This window comes from Podarcis erhardii (assembly GCF_964252035.2).
Source record: "Podarcis erhardii genome assembly, chromosome: 4".
NCBI classification, from domain to species: Eukaryota; Metazoa; Chordata; class Lepidosauria; order Squamata; family Lacertidae; genus Podarcis; species Podarcis erhardii.
The window spans coordinates 75,986,950-76,006,062 of NC_138508.1; the positions used below are offsets into that span (position 1 = coordinate 75,986,950).

General features: G+C 44.3%; 1 protein-coding gene across 1 annotated transcript in view; it reads right to left on the reverse strand.

Moving 5' to 3' along the window:
• Window positions 1–19,113, reverse strand: part of VWA3B (von Willebrand factor A domain containing 3B) — a 64,588-nt gene that overhangs the window by 10,437 nt on the left and 35,038 nt on the right. Inside the window, 7 exon segments of the mRNA XM_081859018.1 lie at window positions 6,326–6,545; window positions 9,077–9,127; window positions 11,254–11,372; window positions 14,736–14,892; window positions 14,991–15,033; window positions 16,194–16,286; window positions 17,856–18,040. Of these exon segments, the coding sequence (XP_081715144.1) occupies window positions 6,326–6,545; window positions 9,077–9,127; window positions 11,254–11,372; window positions 14,736–14,892; window positions 14,991–15,033; window positions 16,194–16,286; window positions 17,856–18,040 (868 nt within the window).

Genomic DNA, 19,113 nt, shown 5'->3' on the forward strand with positions numbered 1-19,113 from the left:
ACAGAAAAAAGGGCATAAGGTGGGGCAATATGCATAAAACAAAACTTTTGCAACTTTAGTAGTAAGCGCTTAGCACTTTTCAATGTGCTATGGGTTAAACCACAGAGCCTAGGACTTGCCGATCAGAAGGTTCGGCGGTTCGAATCCCCGCGATGGGGTGAGCTCCCGTTGCTCAGTCCCTGCTCCTGCCAACCTAGCAGTTCGAAAGCACATCAAAGTGCAAGTAGATAAATAGGTACCGCTCCGGTGGGAAGGTAAATGGCATTTCCGTGCGCTGCTCTGGTTCGCCAGAAGCGGCTTAGTCATGCTGGCCACATGACCCGGAAGCTGTACGCCGGCTCCCTCGGCCAATAAAGCGAGATGAGCACCGCAACCCCAGAGTCGACCACGACTGAACCTAATGGTCAGGGGTCCCTTTACCTTTACCCAGTGTTCAGAATGATTTATTGGTCAAATGAGGGGCTGTAGATCAGTGGTAGGGCAGATGCTTTGCATATAGATGATACTCAGATTAATCCCCAGGACTTCCAGTGGCAAATATATCATTACAGGGCTAGGGAAGTTCTCGACAGGGCAGTTCTCTACAGCCATTGCTAATCCAGCTGGGAAATATGACTGAAGGAACCAATGGTCTGATTCAAAATAAAAGCAGCTTCATGTCTCAGTCAGCAGAACATGAGACTCTTAATCTCAAGGTTGTGGGTTCAAGCCCCACGTTGGACAAAAGATCCCTGCATTGCAGGGAGTTGGACCAGATGATCCTTGTGGTCACTTCCAATTCTATGATTCTATGTTCCTACAGTTTCAAATCTTCTTTTGTAGAATAAAACCACAATGGGGTCCTTTCCTGGCCAAGACCCCATCAACCTCATGAACAGCAGAACGTTTTGCTCTAATCATGTCTTTGGAAACAAATAGCTTCTCCAGGGGGAAAATGGGATGGAGAATAAAATATATCACCAGCAGATGGCGGGGGGGGGGGGGAGAGAGAAATAATCTACGCTAGACAAGAAAAGGCTATGTGACATTGGAGAGATAATAAATGCTGCTGCTGCCTTGGAGAACGAAAAGCAGGTATCTCAGGAGGAGAAACTTTGAGTGCTGCTGTTCCACCCACATATTGGCTTTTGATCCAGTGAAAGCTTCTGAGGGGCAGAAAGGGCATTTTCATTCACCATTCCCACTGCAGCCCCTAATACCCACACCCAATTTGTTCCAAATGTTTGAGGGACCTTCTGAAAGGTGGTTTTTGGGAGCAGCAGGGGAAAGAGGGTCGATCAGGGAAATAGCTGCCCCTATTCCTCTATTAGTGGAAGAACCCACCCAACCTCTGAGCATCCCCTCAAACCAAATTATTGGGATCCATGCTGAGGGAACAAGTGAATCTAGCTCAAAGAATCTAATCTTTCAAGGGAAGGAGAAAATGTTCCCAATCCCTCTTAAAAGCTACTAGCTTTGAATACTCATTTTCTGTAACAGGGCTACAACCCTCTTCATGAGTGCCATGGATGTGCGAAATGTGCTAAAACTTGAAAGGTGCTCTATGAAATGCTAAGTCTTCTTCCTCCTTTATGTTTTTGCAATTACAATAACACTTTATTTTCTGATCTAAGGCAACCTAGTCTAAACTTATGTGCTGTGACTTTTATGGAATCTGTTTCAGACAAAAAAAAAATCTGCTCTGCACATTTCTGCCTTCTAGAAGAAGTCGTCAGTGCCTCTGTAGCTCTGTTTTGAGGCTCAGTAGATCTTTTATACAGCATCTTAAAAAGCAGAGACATCACCTTGCTGACAAAGGTCCGTATAGTTAAAGCTATGGGAGTGAGAGCTGGACCATAAAGAAGGCTAATCGCGGAAGAATTGATGCTTTTGAATTATGGTGCTGGAGGAGACTCTTGAGAGTCCCATGGACTGCAAGAAGATCAAACCAATCCATTCTTAAGGAAATCAGCCCTGAGTGCTCACTGGAAGGACAGATCCTGAAGCTGAGGCTCCAATACTTTGGCCACCTCATGAGAAGAGAAGACTCCCTGGAAAAGACCCTGATGTTGGGAAAGATGGAGGGCACAAGGAGAAGGGGACGACAGAGGACGAGATGGTTGGATAGTGTTCTCGAGGCTACCAGCATGAGTTTGACCAAACTGCGGGAGGCAGTGGAAGACAGGAGGGCCTGGCGTGCTCTGGTCCATGGGGTCATGAAGAGTTGGACACGACTAAACGACTAAACAACAAATATCTTTTAGCCATCTGCACAAACAACAGCAATGGTGCAACTCTATCCACAAGCTGAATAATACCAACTTTCCAGCTTTTTTTGATAGCTTACATTAATTCAGCAGTAGGTCTGAACAGATAGCCAACTGCTAAGGTCAGCCATAAAAGGTTACTATTTTTCTTTCAGCATTAATAGGCAATCTCCTCGGTGCTTTTTAAAAAATCAGATTTGTCCAGATTTGTCCAAAGAATTAAATTCCAAGAAAACAGCATTGCATTCACTAATATACAAGGGAAATGTACCTTGCCAAACATCTTTTTCTAACATCGACATGTTGAGTATAGCTCGTGCTTAGGGTGTGTGTGAAAAATAAGTTAGGTATACATTTAGGCAAGACAAATTAAAAACCGGGGGGGGGGGGGGGGGACTAGCCATTGTTTGAAACGTTTCATTTCTATCCTGAGCTCAACACCATTTCTGAATGACACCTGCATTTCTACCACTCAGCCCTGAAGCTTTGCAGCTGCAGATTAGCAATTACTGAAGATGGGGCTCTGATTAGGCTGCTAATGCAGGTTGTCTCAGGATAAGTGATTGCACGGTGTTAATCACATTGCAGTCAGTAGCATATGTTGGCATGTCAGGACAGCAGGAGGGAAACACACCAGAAGGAACTGGTAAAGTGCAGAAATGTTTCTGCTCCTGCAGAGCGGAGGAATGAATCGGTGGGTTAGAGGAAGATTATCAACAGCTACCGTACTCACTTAATGGACGCTTCCTATTTTTATTAGGATATAGCAAAGATTTTAGAGGTTCAAGGGCATCGGATATTATCTTCAATCATTATTATTATTAAGCCAGTTCCCCCCCCCAGCCCTTTTTACAAGCACCATTCACGGTGAGCCATACTAGCATGAAACAACTTTTCAGTGGCAGAGTTGAGATGCAGAATTAGAAAAGATCTCCTCTGCCTGTGGGGCAGGACACACACAGTCATTCCAAGGCATCATGTGGATATTTGTTATGCAGAGGCTGACAGGGAGGGGGGGTGCCTGTGGGGAACTGACCCACATGTCAGAAGACTGGTAAGGCATGATGCACGCCAGAGGATCAAGGACAGAGGGGCTGTGAGGTGACCAAGATGCTGCTGTGTTGCTGTGTCCTTACAGGGAGGAGACATCTTGCAGTCATGCTTTGTGAAATTCAGGTGGCTGTGTTGAGGGACCGAAACCCAAAAAGGAAGCCTCAGGGAAGTGCCTGACTACAGAGCTGACTCTGGGTGGTCTCTACAGCTTGTCTGATGTTTGTGATGGTCCCTAGTATCCCTCTAGGTCCTTTCCTCAGTCTGACACCTCTCCTTTATTAATTGTATACCATTTTTCCTTGAAGGACAGGGCTGTGCCCCAAAATGCCCTCTCTCAGCTCTTAAGAGCCAGTACAGTCATACCTCGGAAGTTGAACGCCTTGCGATTTGAACATTTTGGCTCCCAAACACCACAAACCCAGAAGTGAGTGTTACGGTCTGCGAACATTCTTTTGGAACCCAAACATCCGCAGCTTCCGAACAGACTTCCGGAACAGATTCCGTTCGACTTCTGAGGTACGACTGTATCTTATTTCTACTTCATGTGGCACACTATGCTGTAGAAGCGTTGATCGTTTAGGTCACAGCTTTCCAAACTTTAAATGTTGGTGACACACTTTTTAGACATGCATCATTTCGCGACACGGTAATTCAATTTCGCCAGCAAACTGGAGGTTAAACAAACCCCTTTCCAGCCCCAGGAGGAGTGTGGGGAGCGTTTGCGCTACACACTGTAGCAGGCACACAAATGTGTCGCGACACACAGTTGGAAGGCTCTGGTTTATGTGATCAAAACCGCAATCCTATGCATGCTTACTTGTGAACAAATTCCACTGAACTAGAGGTCTTCTGAGTAGGCATTTGTAGGTAAGATAAGGGCACTTTTCTAAAGCTCTTCTCATTTGAACATAAGCCATCTCTTGTTTAACTGGTAGCAAAATGAGAGCTTTTCACTTTGTTAAGATTGAAAGAAATACACAATTGGAAATCTGCCAGAGGTCTGGCCTTTTCTCAAAAGATAAGCTCCCTCTGTAATGCTTGCCAAAGAGCTTTTAAAAAGAAATAAGGAAGAAGCTTTATTAGCATTTTAATAACACTTTTCTCAATGATTTTTTTGTTTCTCTGACTGAATGGTTGATTTAGCATAATCCTGCTGGGCGAAAGTTTTCATTTATCAACTGTCCATTTCAAATTACAGATTACATCAGTCAATCAAAGTGTAGAGCATCATTTCCTCTCCAAGTAGCAGGTGCCTATTTCATACAAATGAGTAATATTTAAAGCCAAACTGGCTGCTAAATGTGCTGCCGTTTCCCTGCACAAGAGGTTTAAGGAAACTCACATCCCTGGTATGTTTAGAAAGTGCCAGTGAAAGCTGCTCCATCCCCATTATGCGCACAAAGAAAAACAACATTTTCATTTTATCAAAAGGTTACTGTTATGTACTAAGCTTGGATCCTAGAACAATAGGCAAGTAGGATCCTAGAATGCAGCAACTGATTGGCTTGCAGGAAAAGACCAATCAGGCTCCAAGAGGAAGTTAATCAGCCTATTAGGCTGCTAGGATCGTAGAATGCAACAACTGATTGGCTCTAGGAGGGAAGCAGAATCAGCCAATCAGACGGGACTCATTGTGTAAATAATGTATATAAAAGCCTGAGGTTTGGGGGGCAATTTAATCACTGTTTTACAAGCTGCAATAAAGAGCATGAAATCACTACAGGACTCCGAGTATATGTCAGTTACAGTCATGCACATTTGTCTAAGCCCAATACAATGCACCCTTGTAGGAGACGAACCATCACGCACAAATGTTTCCATTTATATATTTTATAAAGTAGTATCTCACTCCTCAACATGGAACACAGCACTAGGTATGGCTCTAAAAATCCCTCACCAAGGGAAGCAAGCAAGCAAGCACCTTTGCAACTAAGGTTGCAGTCCTCAACATTTCAATTAGATAACATTTTTTAAGTGCAGAAAAGGAATAATGCTGCACGTGACTGGCATACATTGGGAAGTTTCACAGTTCACATTTCTTGTCTTGTCTTTCTCAGAGGGAGTATTACAGTAACGTACAGGTGCTGCATTCACTCACAAGAGTAAACCATGGTTTGGCGCTAAAGGGATGAGCTGCAACAAGCCCAAACAAAGTGTTGGGCTTGCATTTCCTCACCTCCTCCCACATGGCTGAGAGGGGAACCTCTGCCTACTTCAAGTTTACTGAATCCCTTGGCTGAAAACAAGCTCTGGTCATCTTCATAAGAAGCCAACCATGGTTAGTTTCATAACCATGGCTTACGAAGCTGGCTTATTAAACCAGTGAATTAAAACAGAAGGAAGTGGTGGACTTTCCTTCCCAGAAGGTATTTAAACAATGGCTGGGTGGACATCTGTCAGGGGTGGTCCTGCACTGTAGATCCTGCACTGAGCAACATAACCTTCAAGGTCCCTCCCAACTCTATGATTCTATGATAGGGCACAAAGTGGCAACCCAGTGCCCATCTGCTGTTGCTGCTGGGTGTAATGTTGCACATGAGGAAACCTGGGTTCAAATACCCAGTGAAGCCCAAAGCTTATTTGGTGACCTTTGGAGGTCACCATGATTAAATTTTAAGGGTTTCTTTTCAAGAAAAGAGATCTATTTTTTTCCCTTCATGACAAAGTTGTGCTATATCATTTCCTTTCCATCTTTTATTTCCATACATAGGCAAAACATGCCAAACAAAGCTACCGCGAACCTTAAAAACCCGAGTATTTTCAATATGTTGGTTATGCTTGGAAACTATGCTGGTGGCATTGCTAATGAAGTGTGTACTCTACTGCTCTTTTAAAATGCACTTCACTTTGGCTTCTCAGTTCGTCCCTAAGATTGCGTTTCTTTCTTGCATTTTACTGATTTTTTATTTTATTTTTTTGCAAGCTGTCTTGTGCATTTCTTGTACAAAAAACAAAATGAAACACCCCATAAATAAATAAATAAATAAATAAATAAATAAATAAATAAATAATGAAATACCACCTACCTGTTTAGCAGGGCAGATCCGAAGGGGACAGATTCTCTGGGGTTCCTCTTTGGAAGCTTCTTTAAGTTCAATGGCCTGCTGTTCATACGTTAATCCTGTCAGAATCTCATCTTCCAACAACATCACCTCTTCGTAGGAGATGGGCCAACTCGCATTTTCTAAAGCCTGGAGCAAAGATTCCTTACGTTCTATATACGAGACCGGTTTGTTCTGTTCAAACCTAAAAGCGAAAACGGCACTTGCACTCTGAGGCTGCATAACATGAGATACTGCCAGGCTTAAGGGAATCCTATCCCTCCCACTGTGTCAACCAAGAAGCAGATAAACAAGAAGAGTTCTTACCAAGTGATTTATTCAATATTCACAGAGAGAGATGAAGGAATGTGGTCTCTCTTAGATAATGGTGTTGCTCCAAGTAAAGTCCCACCCCCTTAGTCGCTGTGCCAGCTGACCAGTGCTTTCTGCCTCTGAGCTTTCAGTTCTACTACTCTCAAGGCACACCTAGTCCTGGGAGAGGAGGGGTCATGAATGCTTTCTAAAGACAACGAGCCTGCCATCTGTATCTCCCCTGGTGCTTCTTCTTCCTACTGCTCTCCCAATATTTACCAGCTTCTCCCCTCTGCAGCTATGACCTTCTGCAAACCCCCGTTTTAAATCTATACTGTCCTCCTCTTCTCGGGCAGCCTCCTCTAGACAACTTCGCTTTGACTTCTGGAGGCTTCCCGGCTTGGAAAGTATGGTGACGGGGGAAGTTGCAACTATTGAACTTGGCTGTTTTATGCTGTTGTTAAAAGCATGGAGCCCCCACGACGAAAAATGACGGCAAATTCATAGAGGTCAACCAGGGGCTCTTAGCTATGACAGGTAAATGGAACCTCCCAGGGTACAATCTGAAGGCACTTAAGACTACTACCCTGCTAAAGCTAAACAGGTCTGGGCCTGGTCAGTGCTTGGATGGGAGGTCGCTTGAGAACTGCCTTGGGTTCCATGACGTAAGCAAAAATAACAGTACCTACACAAGCACAGTATACATTTGCATGCCAGCGGCTGGGGACAAAGAAAGGCACTTCCCTTCATGTCCTGTTTGCAAACTGCCAGAATAATAAGGGTGACTGCTTCATGAAGCAGAATGCTGGACTAAGCAGACCTTCTTTTCCAATCAAGTAAGGTGGGACTTATCTTCATTTTGATCATACTGTGGTACTATGAGAAAACCATACATTGGTGGGTTGGACTAATAAACTGACTTCTGGCAAGACAGGGCTCTGTGGGTGAGTGTTTCCTGGGTCTGGGAAGTAGGTAAGTTGGCTGCCCTGGATGGGGTCGAACTCTCCTTGAAGGAACAGGAGTGCAGTCTGGGACTGCTCCATGATTCAGCTCTGTCACCAGAGGCTAAGGTGTCCTCAGTGGCTAGGAGTTCCTTTTACCAACTTCGGCTGGTAAGACAGCTACAGCCATTCCTGGACCGGAATAGTGTGAGCACAGTTGTCCATGCATTGATATCCTCAAGTTTTGGATTACCGTCATGCAGTCTATGTGGGGTACCTTTAGCTTGGTGCAGGGGCTGTAGCTAGGTTGCACTGGGGAGCAAAACACCTCCAGTGTATTAACAGCCTGCCTGTAATACAGTGTATTAACAGCCTGGCAGTTACTGAAGGAAGGAGTGGCAGACCTGCTCTCAAAAAACTGTGAGAAAAGGAAGTACCACAGCTACCAACTCAGCAAGGGTCAGGTGACAGAAGGGCCCAATAGGGTTCCACTTGCACCAACAAATCAACTATGAATGCGCTCCTGACAGAACTCATTACGTAAGCAGGGACTAAACCTGTGTTAATTAATTCATGCGAATTAGGCTAGAACTTTGGAGAATTAAACATATTAGGCTATTGGTACAGGCTGGATACACTTCTTATGTGCCCAGTCATGAGAGAGGCATCCTCACCCACTAGGAAATGCAACATCAAGTGATGCTTTGCATACATGAAAAATATGACATCATTCCCTATTAGCCACAACCAATACCCTCCAACATTTCTCCAGTGAGAATAGGGACATCCTATTCCATAAGAATAACACCCCACCCATCTGACTGGGTTGCCCCAGCCACTCTGGGTGGCTTCCAACATACATAAAAACATTTTTAAAAATTATTATTATTTTTTAAAAAACCTTCCCTATACAGGGCTGCTTTCATTTCTCCAACATTTCTCTGATGAAAAGAGGGTCATCCTAAGGAAAAGCAGGACTTTCCAGGATCAAATCAGAAAGCGGGACGGCTTCTGTAAATCTGGGACATTCCCTTGAAAACAGGGGCACTTGGAGGGACTGGCAACCCCTTATGGATCTTGGAGCCATTAGAGTCCAGGAGCGGGGCGGGGCAACCTGCGACCCTCAGTGAAGTTTCATGAAGATAGCAAGGAGGGGAGATAAGTCAAAAGGAGATGACAGAAAACAGAGAGAGAAAGGTCAAACAGAAAGAAAAGGGGGTGCCCCACCCACTTTTACCTCCAGTCCCACCCATCACTGACATATGGCCCCTGACAGACTTTCCCTAAGGGACTGAGGCCCTCAACAGAAAAGCCTTCTCCCTACACTATAGAGATGATTTTAAAAAGAATGAAATAAAATGCCTAAAACTCAAGGTGCACTTCCAATGGAGACATGAAACAGTGGCTCCCATGCCATCTATACTTTTTTTAAAAAAAATAAAAATAAATTCTTGAGCTGGAAAGCAAGAAGGCAGCATCTTACTTGTCTTTTTCCTCCTGGGGTAACGCTCTCCAAATAAGCTGATCAAGCCGCCTGTTAATGAAAACACAACAGTTTCTCAGAGCGCAGTAAGTGCACTTAACGAGATTAAATAAAACAGAACGCTCCATTCTTTTAAAAATAGGGGAGGGAGACCTGTAGCAAATTTGTACTCCGAGAGGCCTTAAAAAAGAAGTGTCGAACTGTCCTCATCAACCAACTATGAAATTCAAAATTATCCTCTGAAAGTGGCCACCTCATGAGAAGAGAAGACTCCCTGGAAAAGACCCTGATGTTGGGAAAGATGGAGGGCACAAGGAGAAGGGGACGACAGAGGATGAGATGGTTGGACAGTGTTCTCGAAGCTACCAGCATGAGTTTGAGCAGACTGCGGGAGGCAGTGGAAGACAGAAGTGCCTGGTGTGCTCTAGTCCATGGGGTCACGAAGAGTCGGACACGACTAAACGACTAAACAACAACAACAATCACATATAACACACAATGGCTTGGTCTACAGATGTCCTATGTAATCTGAAAGTGCTTCTACTTATGCAGGGGGGTGGAGGGAGAAGGAATCTGCATTGCACATCATTATAGTGGGACAGTTGACCCTCAAGGAGCTGAAGCTGGGGTGGGGGGCTTTCCAGGGTCTCAGACAGGGTCTCCATCATCTCTCCTACTTGGCCATTTAGCTGGGCATACCAGGAACTGAACTTGCAATGCATATACTCTCCCACTGAGCCATGGCTTTTCCTTTCGATTTTATCAGTCTGGTAGCAAGCTACTACTCTGCTAATAGGATATGTGGTGGTTTTCTACTGAAGGCCTGCGGAAACAATTAAGTGCCACCATGTAGGTAAACCAACAAATCAAATCATTCAACGGTTTCGGTAAAGGAGGGATGCAGAACCTGTGGCCCCTCCATACGCTGTTGAACTACAACTCCCACCATTCCTGGCTGTTGGCTGATGGGAGTGGAGTCCAACAACATCTGGAAGGCCACAGATGTTCTCCATCCCTGTGGTAAAAAAAAGGATACCAAGAGGACCTGCAGAATGGCAGCTTCTGGGAGGTCTGTTCCCATGAAACGGGTCTGGTGAAGAGCCCTCAGGTGCAGCACAGCTTCCCCAGATGGAATTTGGCAGCAATCCTGAACTAACCCCGTCTCTCTCTGAACCACAGATGTGTCCTTTTGGCAGTCAGGGGCCAGAGCTACGACAGCATGCCAAGGGCATTTGTGCATTCCAGGGTATAATGAAGCATTCCAGGATAATTTTTGTGTCACATACTCAGATTCCCTAATTTATTCACAGGCATAAAATCTGACAGCGCCGGGATATTTATTTTTGAAGGGCACATGTTGCTTTCTGTTAGCCACCTGCTCCTTTTCTTATGCCTGTGATTATTCCAAACAATAATTCACTGTGGCTTTAAGATCTCTTTGTTTCGGGGGTGGGGTGTCATTCACTGCCCAGCAGGAAATATTCTCCTTCTTCCTGAAATGTATGGCATTATTGTTACTGCCATTTTTTGCTTCAACTAAATATCATGCTAATAGCGCTTGGGTTATTTATCAAGGAGGACGAGTTAATGTCATGCGTCCTTCTTCATTAAAGCTTTTCTGTGCAAAGACAAATTGGACAATTTGGCAGGCATCAAATAAAAGTTTGACCTATCGCGATTCAGAGACTTGCGCTTCAACCTCTGCAAATTCAATTTGCAGAAATATAATGTACCATTCGTGGCGTAATAGACAAGCCTGAACAGCTGCTGTGAGAGACATTTAGAGTTATTGCTCGGTCATTTGCAAACAGCTCCATATTGAAATTTGCCCTCTTGATATTCCAGCTTGGAGAAATCCCATAGGGAAAACAGTAACTGTTTCAAATATATAATGCTATTTTACAGCTGAAGAAATTCAAATCGTACAGTTGTCTTCCCCAAAAATGCCAACCAATCCCAGAGAGGAGCAGAAAACACATTTCTGTCTTGAAAAGCAAGTTAAAAACTTTGAGGAAGATAAATGCATCATTTCCAAATGCCTAAAATCAACTCCATGAATAACTAATGGAGTATTAATAAATATTAATGGCCAAATGTATCTTGCATATTGCATTTATTTATGTCCTGGTCTTGAAAATGTCAATTAATAAAAATACTCTGTGCAAGAGTAGACTTGCCTTTCATACACTTTTATTGCTTCTTGCAACTTCTTCTTATAAGCATCAAGATCCACTGCTTGAGGATTGATCAGCGTGACATATTTCTTATTGTTGCTCACATGGGCAAAGGGGAGAACCTGCCACAGAAACACAGGATCAGGCCTTCAAAACTTGTCACTGTTAAATTCTGAAGCATGCACAGCCATAGAATGTACTGAGTCTAACTAGGCTAAGCAGGGAACAAAAACAAAGCTTTGAATGTGACTAGCCTACAAATCCCCAGCACATGTGATTGTTTACCTAGCAATTATAGGTACGCTTCCAGGGGGCAGGGCGGGGGATTACAATAGAAAAAGGCAGTTAACAAATTACAATTTAGCTAAAAATAACTATAAGCCAACAAGAAATAAAACAGTAAAATCCAAGCAGCTTTAAACAGTAAAGAAGCCTTTCGCAAAGGGCTAACATGAAAACAAAGCAGACACCAAGCAGACCTCGGCCTGGATAGCTCAGCTGGTTAGAGCGTGGTGCTGATAACGTCAAGGCTGCAAGTTCGATCCCCGTATGGGACAGCTGCATATTCCTGCATTGCAGAAGGTTGGACTAGATGATTCTCAGGATTCCTTCCAACGCTACAACTCTATGATTCTCTCTGGGGACAGCATTTGACTCACCTCACATTCAGATGGTGAGGGTACCCAGAGGAGGCCATCTACTGAAGACCTCGTGGGAAATCTAAAATACTACCAAAATGCTGCCAGGTGTCTCTGTGATTCATACAATAACAGTGGGCTAACTTCTGTGTAGGGACACGGGTGGCGCTGTGGGTTAAACCACAGAGCCTAGGACTTGCTGATCAGAAGGTCAGCGGTTCAAATCCCCACGACGGGGTGAGCTCCCGTTGCTCGGTCCCTGCTCCTGCCCTTTAGCTTTTTATTAGGTTATTGCTGTGCAAATGGTTAAACGGCAGGGACTTAAGTGCCTTCCATTTGGTTAGCTTTATTCTTTATTTGGGCACCACATTCATCTAGCGGCGTTCTGCCACTTACAGAAATCTAGTCGATATGGCACAAAGGGAATGTGGAGGGAAGAGGAAAAATAAGCACACAGAGACACCGGTTGAGACATAATAGTTACAACGAGCTTGTAGAGTGAACTCCTGCTTTAATTTTGCTGTGGTATGTTAATGTAGGGTGGTAATAAACCCAGCAGTACACAGAAGGGACCCCTGACCATTAGGTCCAGTCGTGGCCGACTCTGGGGTTGCGGCACTCATCTCACTTTATTGGCTGAGGGAGCTGGCGTACAGCTTCCGGGTCATGTGGCTAGCATGACTAAGCCGCTTCTGGCGAACCACAGCAGCCCACCGAAATGCCGTTTACCTTCCTGCCGGAGCGGTACCTATTTATCTACTTGCACTTTGACGTGCTTTCGAACAGCTAGGTGGGCAGGAGCAGGGACCAAGCAATGGGAGCTCACCCCGTCGTGGGGATTCGAACCGCTGACCTTCTGATCGGCAAGTCCTAGGCTCTGTGGTTTAACCCACAGCGCCACCCGCATCCCTAATAACCTAATAGGACGTCACAAATGCAGCATAAATCGCACAAATTAATTAACCAATCATTAGTAAAAAACTATTACAATCCACAAAACACTAATAACAAAACAGGAACTAAAAAATAAGCTGAACATCACAATTACAGCAAAATCAATACGGCGTTTATAATCAATAAAACAACATTAACAACTTTAGCTAAATAGCAACAAAAGAAATAAGCTAAGTGCTGTTAAGGTGGCTGTTCTTTAAAGCACTTTAGAAACCACACTGAAGCCTCAAGAATTCAGGGATCCCACAGAGCTCAGTCTCTTTTCCAGGCTGGCTCACCAAGTGCAAAATGTTGGCATGCCTGTGGCTTCGCATGCAACCTAAGTGATCTGTGACCCAGAGTCAGTGTTTGACCACAAGGTGTTAGTACACTGCCACCTATTGGTAAAAAAAGGAGGAAATGCAATGAAATGAATTCTGGACTGGGAAAAGGGCAGAACAACAACAACAGGAGAGCGGGTGTTGACTACAAAAAGATGTATGAAAAATTGTAGAATTGTGAGGGCAGAGGTGTACTTCACTGGTGGAAAACACACTAGCGCTCCCCCAGCTTATCTCTAGTAGCCAGGGGTCTACCATTCCCCCCACAGAATGCCCCTTGAATTTATTATTTTGGTCACAGACCAGTTCCAGCCCACATATAATATCAAGGAAGTCATAAAACACGACAGGGATACATTTGAATTTGCAATTAGGTATAACAGGGGCACTACAGATATAGCAAGTTAAAAAATATATCAATTAAAACTTAGTCACTAACATATAACCTAAAATTATCATTTAAGGCCTTAATCTTTATTGATAGCATAGCTTGTTCCCTAAGTTTTATGGCAAACACACAGAATTTGGCTACCCTTAACGTGATCTCAGGATCCTTGTCCTCTACCAGGGATTTTAGACATTGAAGTTCGGATTCATGTGGAGATTTTTGCATAGCAGGGGTAATAAATACTGAGCGTATATCCCCGCAGATATGGCAGCATAACAAGGCATGAGAGACAGTTTCTACCTCCATCAAACCGCAGGGGCAGACTCGTTCCACGTATGGTTTACCCTCGAATCTGCCCTGCAATAAGGCAGATGGCAGCACGTTGAATCTAGCGAGGGTAAATGACCGTCTGTATTTATGCCCCTTGAAATTTTGGGAGGGGGGGGGAAGAATGATGGCCATCAGCACAGAGATGTCAGACATGCGAGCTGAAACATTGATTCATTTCACTCCCATGCTCTTGCCCTCAAAATGGGGCCGTGAAACTTTATGGGAGGTTGGCACTGCATCAGAAACAGCATTAATCCAAAGCAGAAATTAATGTAAACTTTTCTCAGCGACTAATCCCTTTCCTAAAACTGTTGTTTATTTCAGGTCCATACACTGAGAACTCACACGGTATCAGGATAGCTTTAAAAAATTAGACAAATCATAGAATCATAGTTGGAAGGGAACCAAGAGTCATCTAGCTCAACGCCCTGCAATGTAGGAATCTCAGCTAAAGCACCCAATAAGACTATCAGCAATGCCTTAAATAGTTCGTCTTCTCTCCTAACTGACTTCATATGCCCCCAGCCAGTCACATCTGACTGGCTGCATAGCATCTTGACATCATGCAATTGACTAGATGATCCTCAATTGGCTGGGATCACACATGTGACCTGATCCAGAAAGGAGGAACAGCACAAAAGAGGTAAGAATGGCAAGAAATATAGGATTGCGAAGGAAAGGAGAATATCCTTGCAATTAAAGGGTTTGCAGTGAAATATTTCTGGACGCTCTCTTATCCCCGTCAACAGTCCCAGATATCAAAATGGGAACATACTCGACACAACCTGAATCCTTGCTTGATTCAGAGTCACACTGTTGATGTGGAGTTTCCCCAGAAACAACTAAGAGACTTACATCATCAAATACTCTTGAAACAACATGTTTGTCTAGAATCGGAATGTATTTGGTTGTACGAGGAACAGCTGTCGGGGCCAAAGCATCCATTATGGTGAGTCGCCTAGCAACCAAACCATGAGTCTTCAGCCACTTAGCAGAAGGGATATCTAAAGGGCTTTTTAAAAGACAGAAGGGGAAAATAAAATGAGACACTGAAACCCATTCAAAAATACCCCTCCCCCCTCCAAAATCAAGTTCATCAAATCTACTTACTCTTTATCTATCTTTTTATCTTGTGTCTTCTCTGCAGCGGGCACTTAAAAACAAGATTATTGTGTCATTTCACATGTGCCAGTACTGGGGAACAAATAGTCAGGAGCACAGGGTTGCCTAGAGTATAAGGCCCCGTCTGCACTATGCATTTAATGCAGTATCATACCACTTTAAACAGTCGTGGCTTCCCCCAAAGGATCCTGGGAACTGTAGTTGGTCAAGGGTGCTGAGAGTCATTAGAAGACCTCCTATTCCCCTCACGGAGTTACAATTTAACGTGGCATGATGCTGCCTTAAATGCACAGTGCAAAGGGGGCCTAAGTCCCAAACGAACCAAGACCAAAGTTAGAAGGGCAAGGGCGAGACACAGGCAGACCAAATAATAGATGAGAAAGCCAGACAGTTGGAAGGCTCTTGAGACAGCCACACCAACAGGCCCAAAACCTGGCTGCTCTGCCCAGGTGATAGGCCCAGGGCCCAGTGAGCTGATGGAATGGGTTAGGCTATTCTGGAATTTGGGAGGGCGGCACGACACTTGCAGACCTCTCTCTGCAGCCATGACTGGCTCACCAGGGAGGGGCAGCCAAACACAAATCAGGAGCACACACCAAAGAAACACCTAACAACATTCTAGTCCCAGCATGAAAGCACGCCCGCCACTGCATTTAACGTTACATTAAATGCACAGCAGGCAGCAGCACTGCTAGCTTTAAAAGAAAACAGAAGTTAATACTGAGCACAGGAGGACCCTATTTTAACAAAAACCACTGTACACGGAGAGAGAAGGTTCAATATTTAAGCTTTGATCCTTCCCTCCTCCAGAGGCAATTAAAATGACGTCTTACCCACCTGTTCTTAGAAAGCTCCCATGGGCACCAAAGGGAGCTTTCCCCCATAAGGGTGGTTTTCATGGGATATTGGATGATTTGACAGGGGGCAATCCCACCAACCTGTCCAAGTTGGTCTACAGGGGGCAGGAGTGGAGATAAAGATCTAGCCCAGCAGGACATGGCTTCTGTACAGCTTCCCCCCTACATAACTGCAGTGGCCTCAGGACCCACTAGGTGATGTGAGGAGAGGGTTTCGTTCTCTCAGGAGCACAGAGTGCAGTTCAATATTCAGTTAACTGGATATTCCACAGACAGGGCTAAGGCGTGCAGAAACAAATCATAGAATCATAGAATAAATAGGGCCACAGCTTACTTTTTCTTTCGGGAGATCCTCTTTCATTTGGACTTTGTTCAGAAGGCTTTCCTGCATAGCGTTGCGTCCTAAGCATGCTGCTCCTTGTTTGTTCTGCAGAAAGATGTTCACAAACACACACAAGCAACTTAATAACAAACCAGAAGTCTGCTTAGATTCTGAAAAGCAAAAGAACTTTTTAGTGTCTCCAGCCCTTTAGGCAAAAACTGAGCACAGGAAACATTCCCACAGACAAAATGCACAGCCTCCATAATTAATTCTCTATACTTTTCCATTCACTATGTGACTCAGTTGAAGATATAGCTGCTTCTGGGCAGAGTTGGGACCACACTCATAAGCTTTGAATATGCACTTTAAAGTATATATGCTGGAATTTTGACATTTTGATTTTGGAGCCCAAGATAAGGGGGCAAAGCCAGCTTTTTGGGAACAGGGCCATACAGCCATTTTCAAAAAGATAACAGGTCAAAGGAATTTTTCTCCCAGAGTTTCTATTTTTTAATGATGTGTTCAAAATGCGAAAGGTTCAGATATAGAGTGCAATCCTACGTTAACTTACCTGAGAGTAAGTCCCACAATACTTAAGGAAACTTACTACTGAGTACAGTATACATGAATATGATTGTGCTGTTCAGGAAGACTCCATTCATGGTGCTATCCCAAAAAATTGCATGACTTTCCCACTTAAGAAAAGGCACTGTTTCCTTGCGAATCAGAAGGAATAACACTGCTAATTCATTCAAAACCCTGATTTTGTCCAGTTTTAGCTGTTTCAGATAATCAGAAATCAGGATGCTGTTGAGCATTATAAAATTGCATTGTACCTTCAGATTTTCATGTCTCCATGCTATAAACTTACAGGAAACTTTCCAGACTCTCATCCCATAGACATCCACAGAACCCCTTTCTACACTGGAGAACTGAGGTCAGTTCTTCGTGGGCCGAAGGGAATTCCTTTTCCCTTCAAACCAACAGGACATGCCACACAGTACATGCAACTAGAAGCAGGATTCTCTTTTTGCCCCACAGCAGGTTAATAAAGGGAGGGTTGGCAAAAGAACCATTGGAAGGATCAATGGGGACAGATCCCACCGTTCAGGATTGATTTTTTTTCAGCCGAAACTCAACAGAACCCATTTTCAGCACCTCTCAGGTAGGCGCCAGTGTTCATGGTGAGATCTGGCACCTCTTTTTCCAGAAAAATAGCACTGGCACCGCTGTATCCTCATAGCTGCTCCCAAATCGGCAGGATTTCCCACTGCAATCTGATACAGAAAACAGCGAACCACCTCAATATTATTAGTGTCATTTTTAAATATTTTAAATATTAGTGTCATTTTTGAAGCACAATTGTATTTCTTTTTGGTGAAGGGACCACAGTAATGAGGCAGACTGGAAAATAAATAATAAGAGAGAGTTCTGGTGTGCGCACACACACACACACACACAGAGAGAGAGAGAGAGAGAGAGAGAGAGAGAGAGAGAGATCCATTTTAGACTTCAGTTGGAACTTTCTCCATGCTAGTCGTCTTTCGAATGTAGTTTTGAGAGGACTGCACCTAGCACACATCTGGTGTTAAACCATGTGGAAGAAGAGGTTTCATATTCAAGTTGTCAGAGACAGGACATGTTTCACTGAGGAATCTCCACAATCTGTTTTACCTGCGTATAAGGCTTTCTTCCTTCTGGTTGGACTTTCAGAGCGACCCTGACGTCCATCTGTACCAGGTTCTGGCGAAGCCGTTGCAGGCTCTTCAGAGGCCCAATATGGCCTATCTGGAGATGGGGGATTCAGTCCCTCACCGTGTGTGGTTGCTGCGGATGCAGCAAAAGGCTGCCTGCGATGTCTGTTTAAGAAACAGGCAAGTCACTACCTGCGCCGAAGCAAGCACACACATACACCCACCCACGTATTTGGGAGAAACCGCTTTGAGAAGTGAGAAGCCTGAAATAAACACACATATTGTATTCAGCTAGGTCGGGGATTTCCCCAAACTTGGGTCTCCAGCTGTTTTGGGACTACAACTCCCATCATCCCTAGCTAGCAGGACCAGTGGTCAGGGATGATGGGAACTGTAGTCCAAAGACAGCTGGAGACCCAACTTTGGGGAACTCTGAACCAGGTCCTAGTCAGAATATACCTGTTGAAAACAATGAATCTGTTAGTGGTGTCTCTTAACTTCAAAAGGCTTACTCTGAGTAGGACTAGCACTGAATACCACACCGTGTTTCTGCATCTTGGTGTGCCACAAATGAACCAGCACTTGATGCTCAAAAACTGGCATAGAATTCTAGGTCTTGGACAACCAAGCAGCACCTAAAGAAAAGCTTAAGAGAAAGCATAAGATCAGCAACCACACATATTTCCATTTGGAATCCAAGGAATCTGACTCTGCTATGAGCTCCTAAGAGCATTCTTTCCAAGATCTGTTTCTCCGTGTGCAATCAGTCTTGGAGCAATCCGCATGCAACCTTACTGGTGTTCAAAATAACATCCATGTATGTGGATGAAACACTTCTCCACGACAAAGTAAAGGATGATGCAGGGAATCATCACATTTGTAGAAGCCTCTTTTATTCTTTGGCCTTGGGTTCTCCACTTGTGGCAACATGGACCTCTCTGATTGGTTCAACAAGATCAGGCATTTGCCTACCACCACTGAAGCCACATTTAGCACAGCTGTGGTGGCACACAGACACAAAAGGAGGAGCAGCTTTTGGCTTAATCCTTTGGCAGAGAATCATCCTTGCGATGAGAGGAGTGAAATTTACCAGCATATAAAGGGGAACACATTATATTACCTACTGAAATGGATTTCTTAATGTAACGATGAGGAAATGGTAGTCCTCCAGATATTGTTAGATGACAATTCCCATTGTCCCTGAATGTTGGCCAGGCAGGCTGCTGCTGATGGGAGCT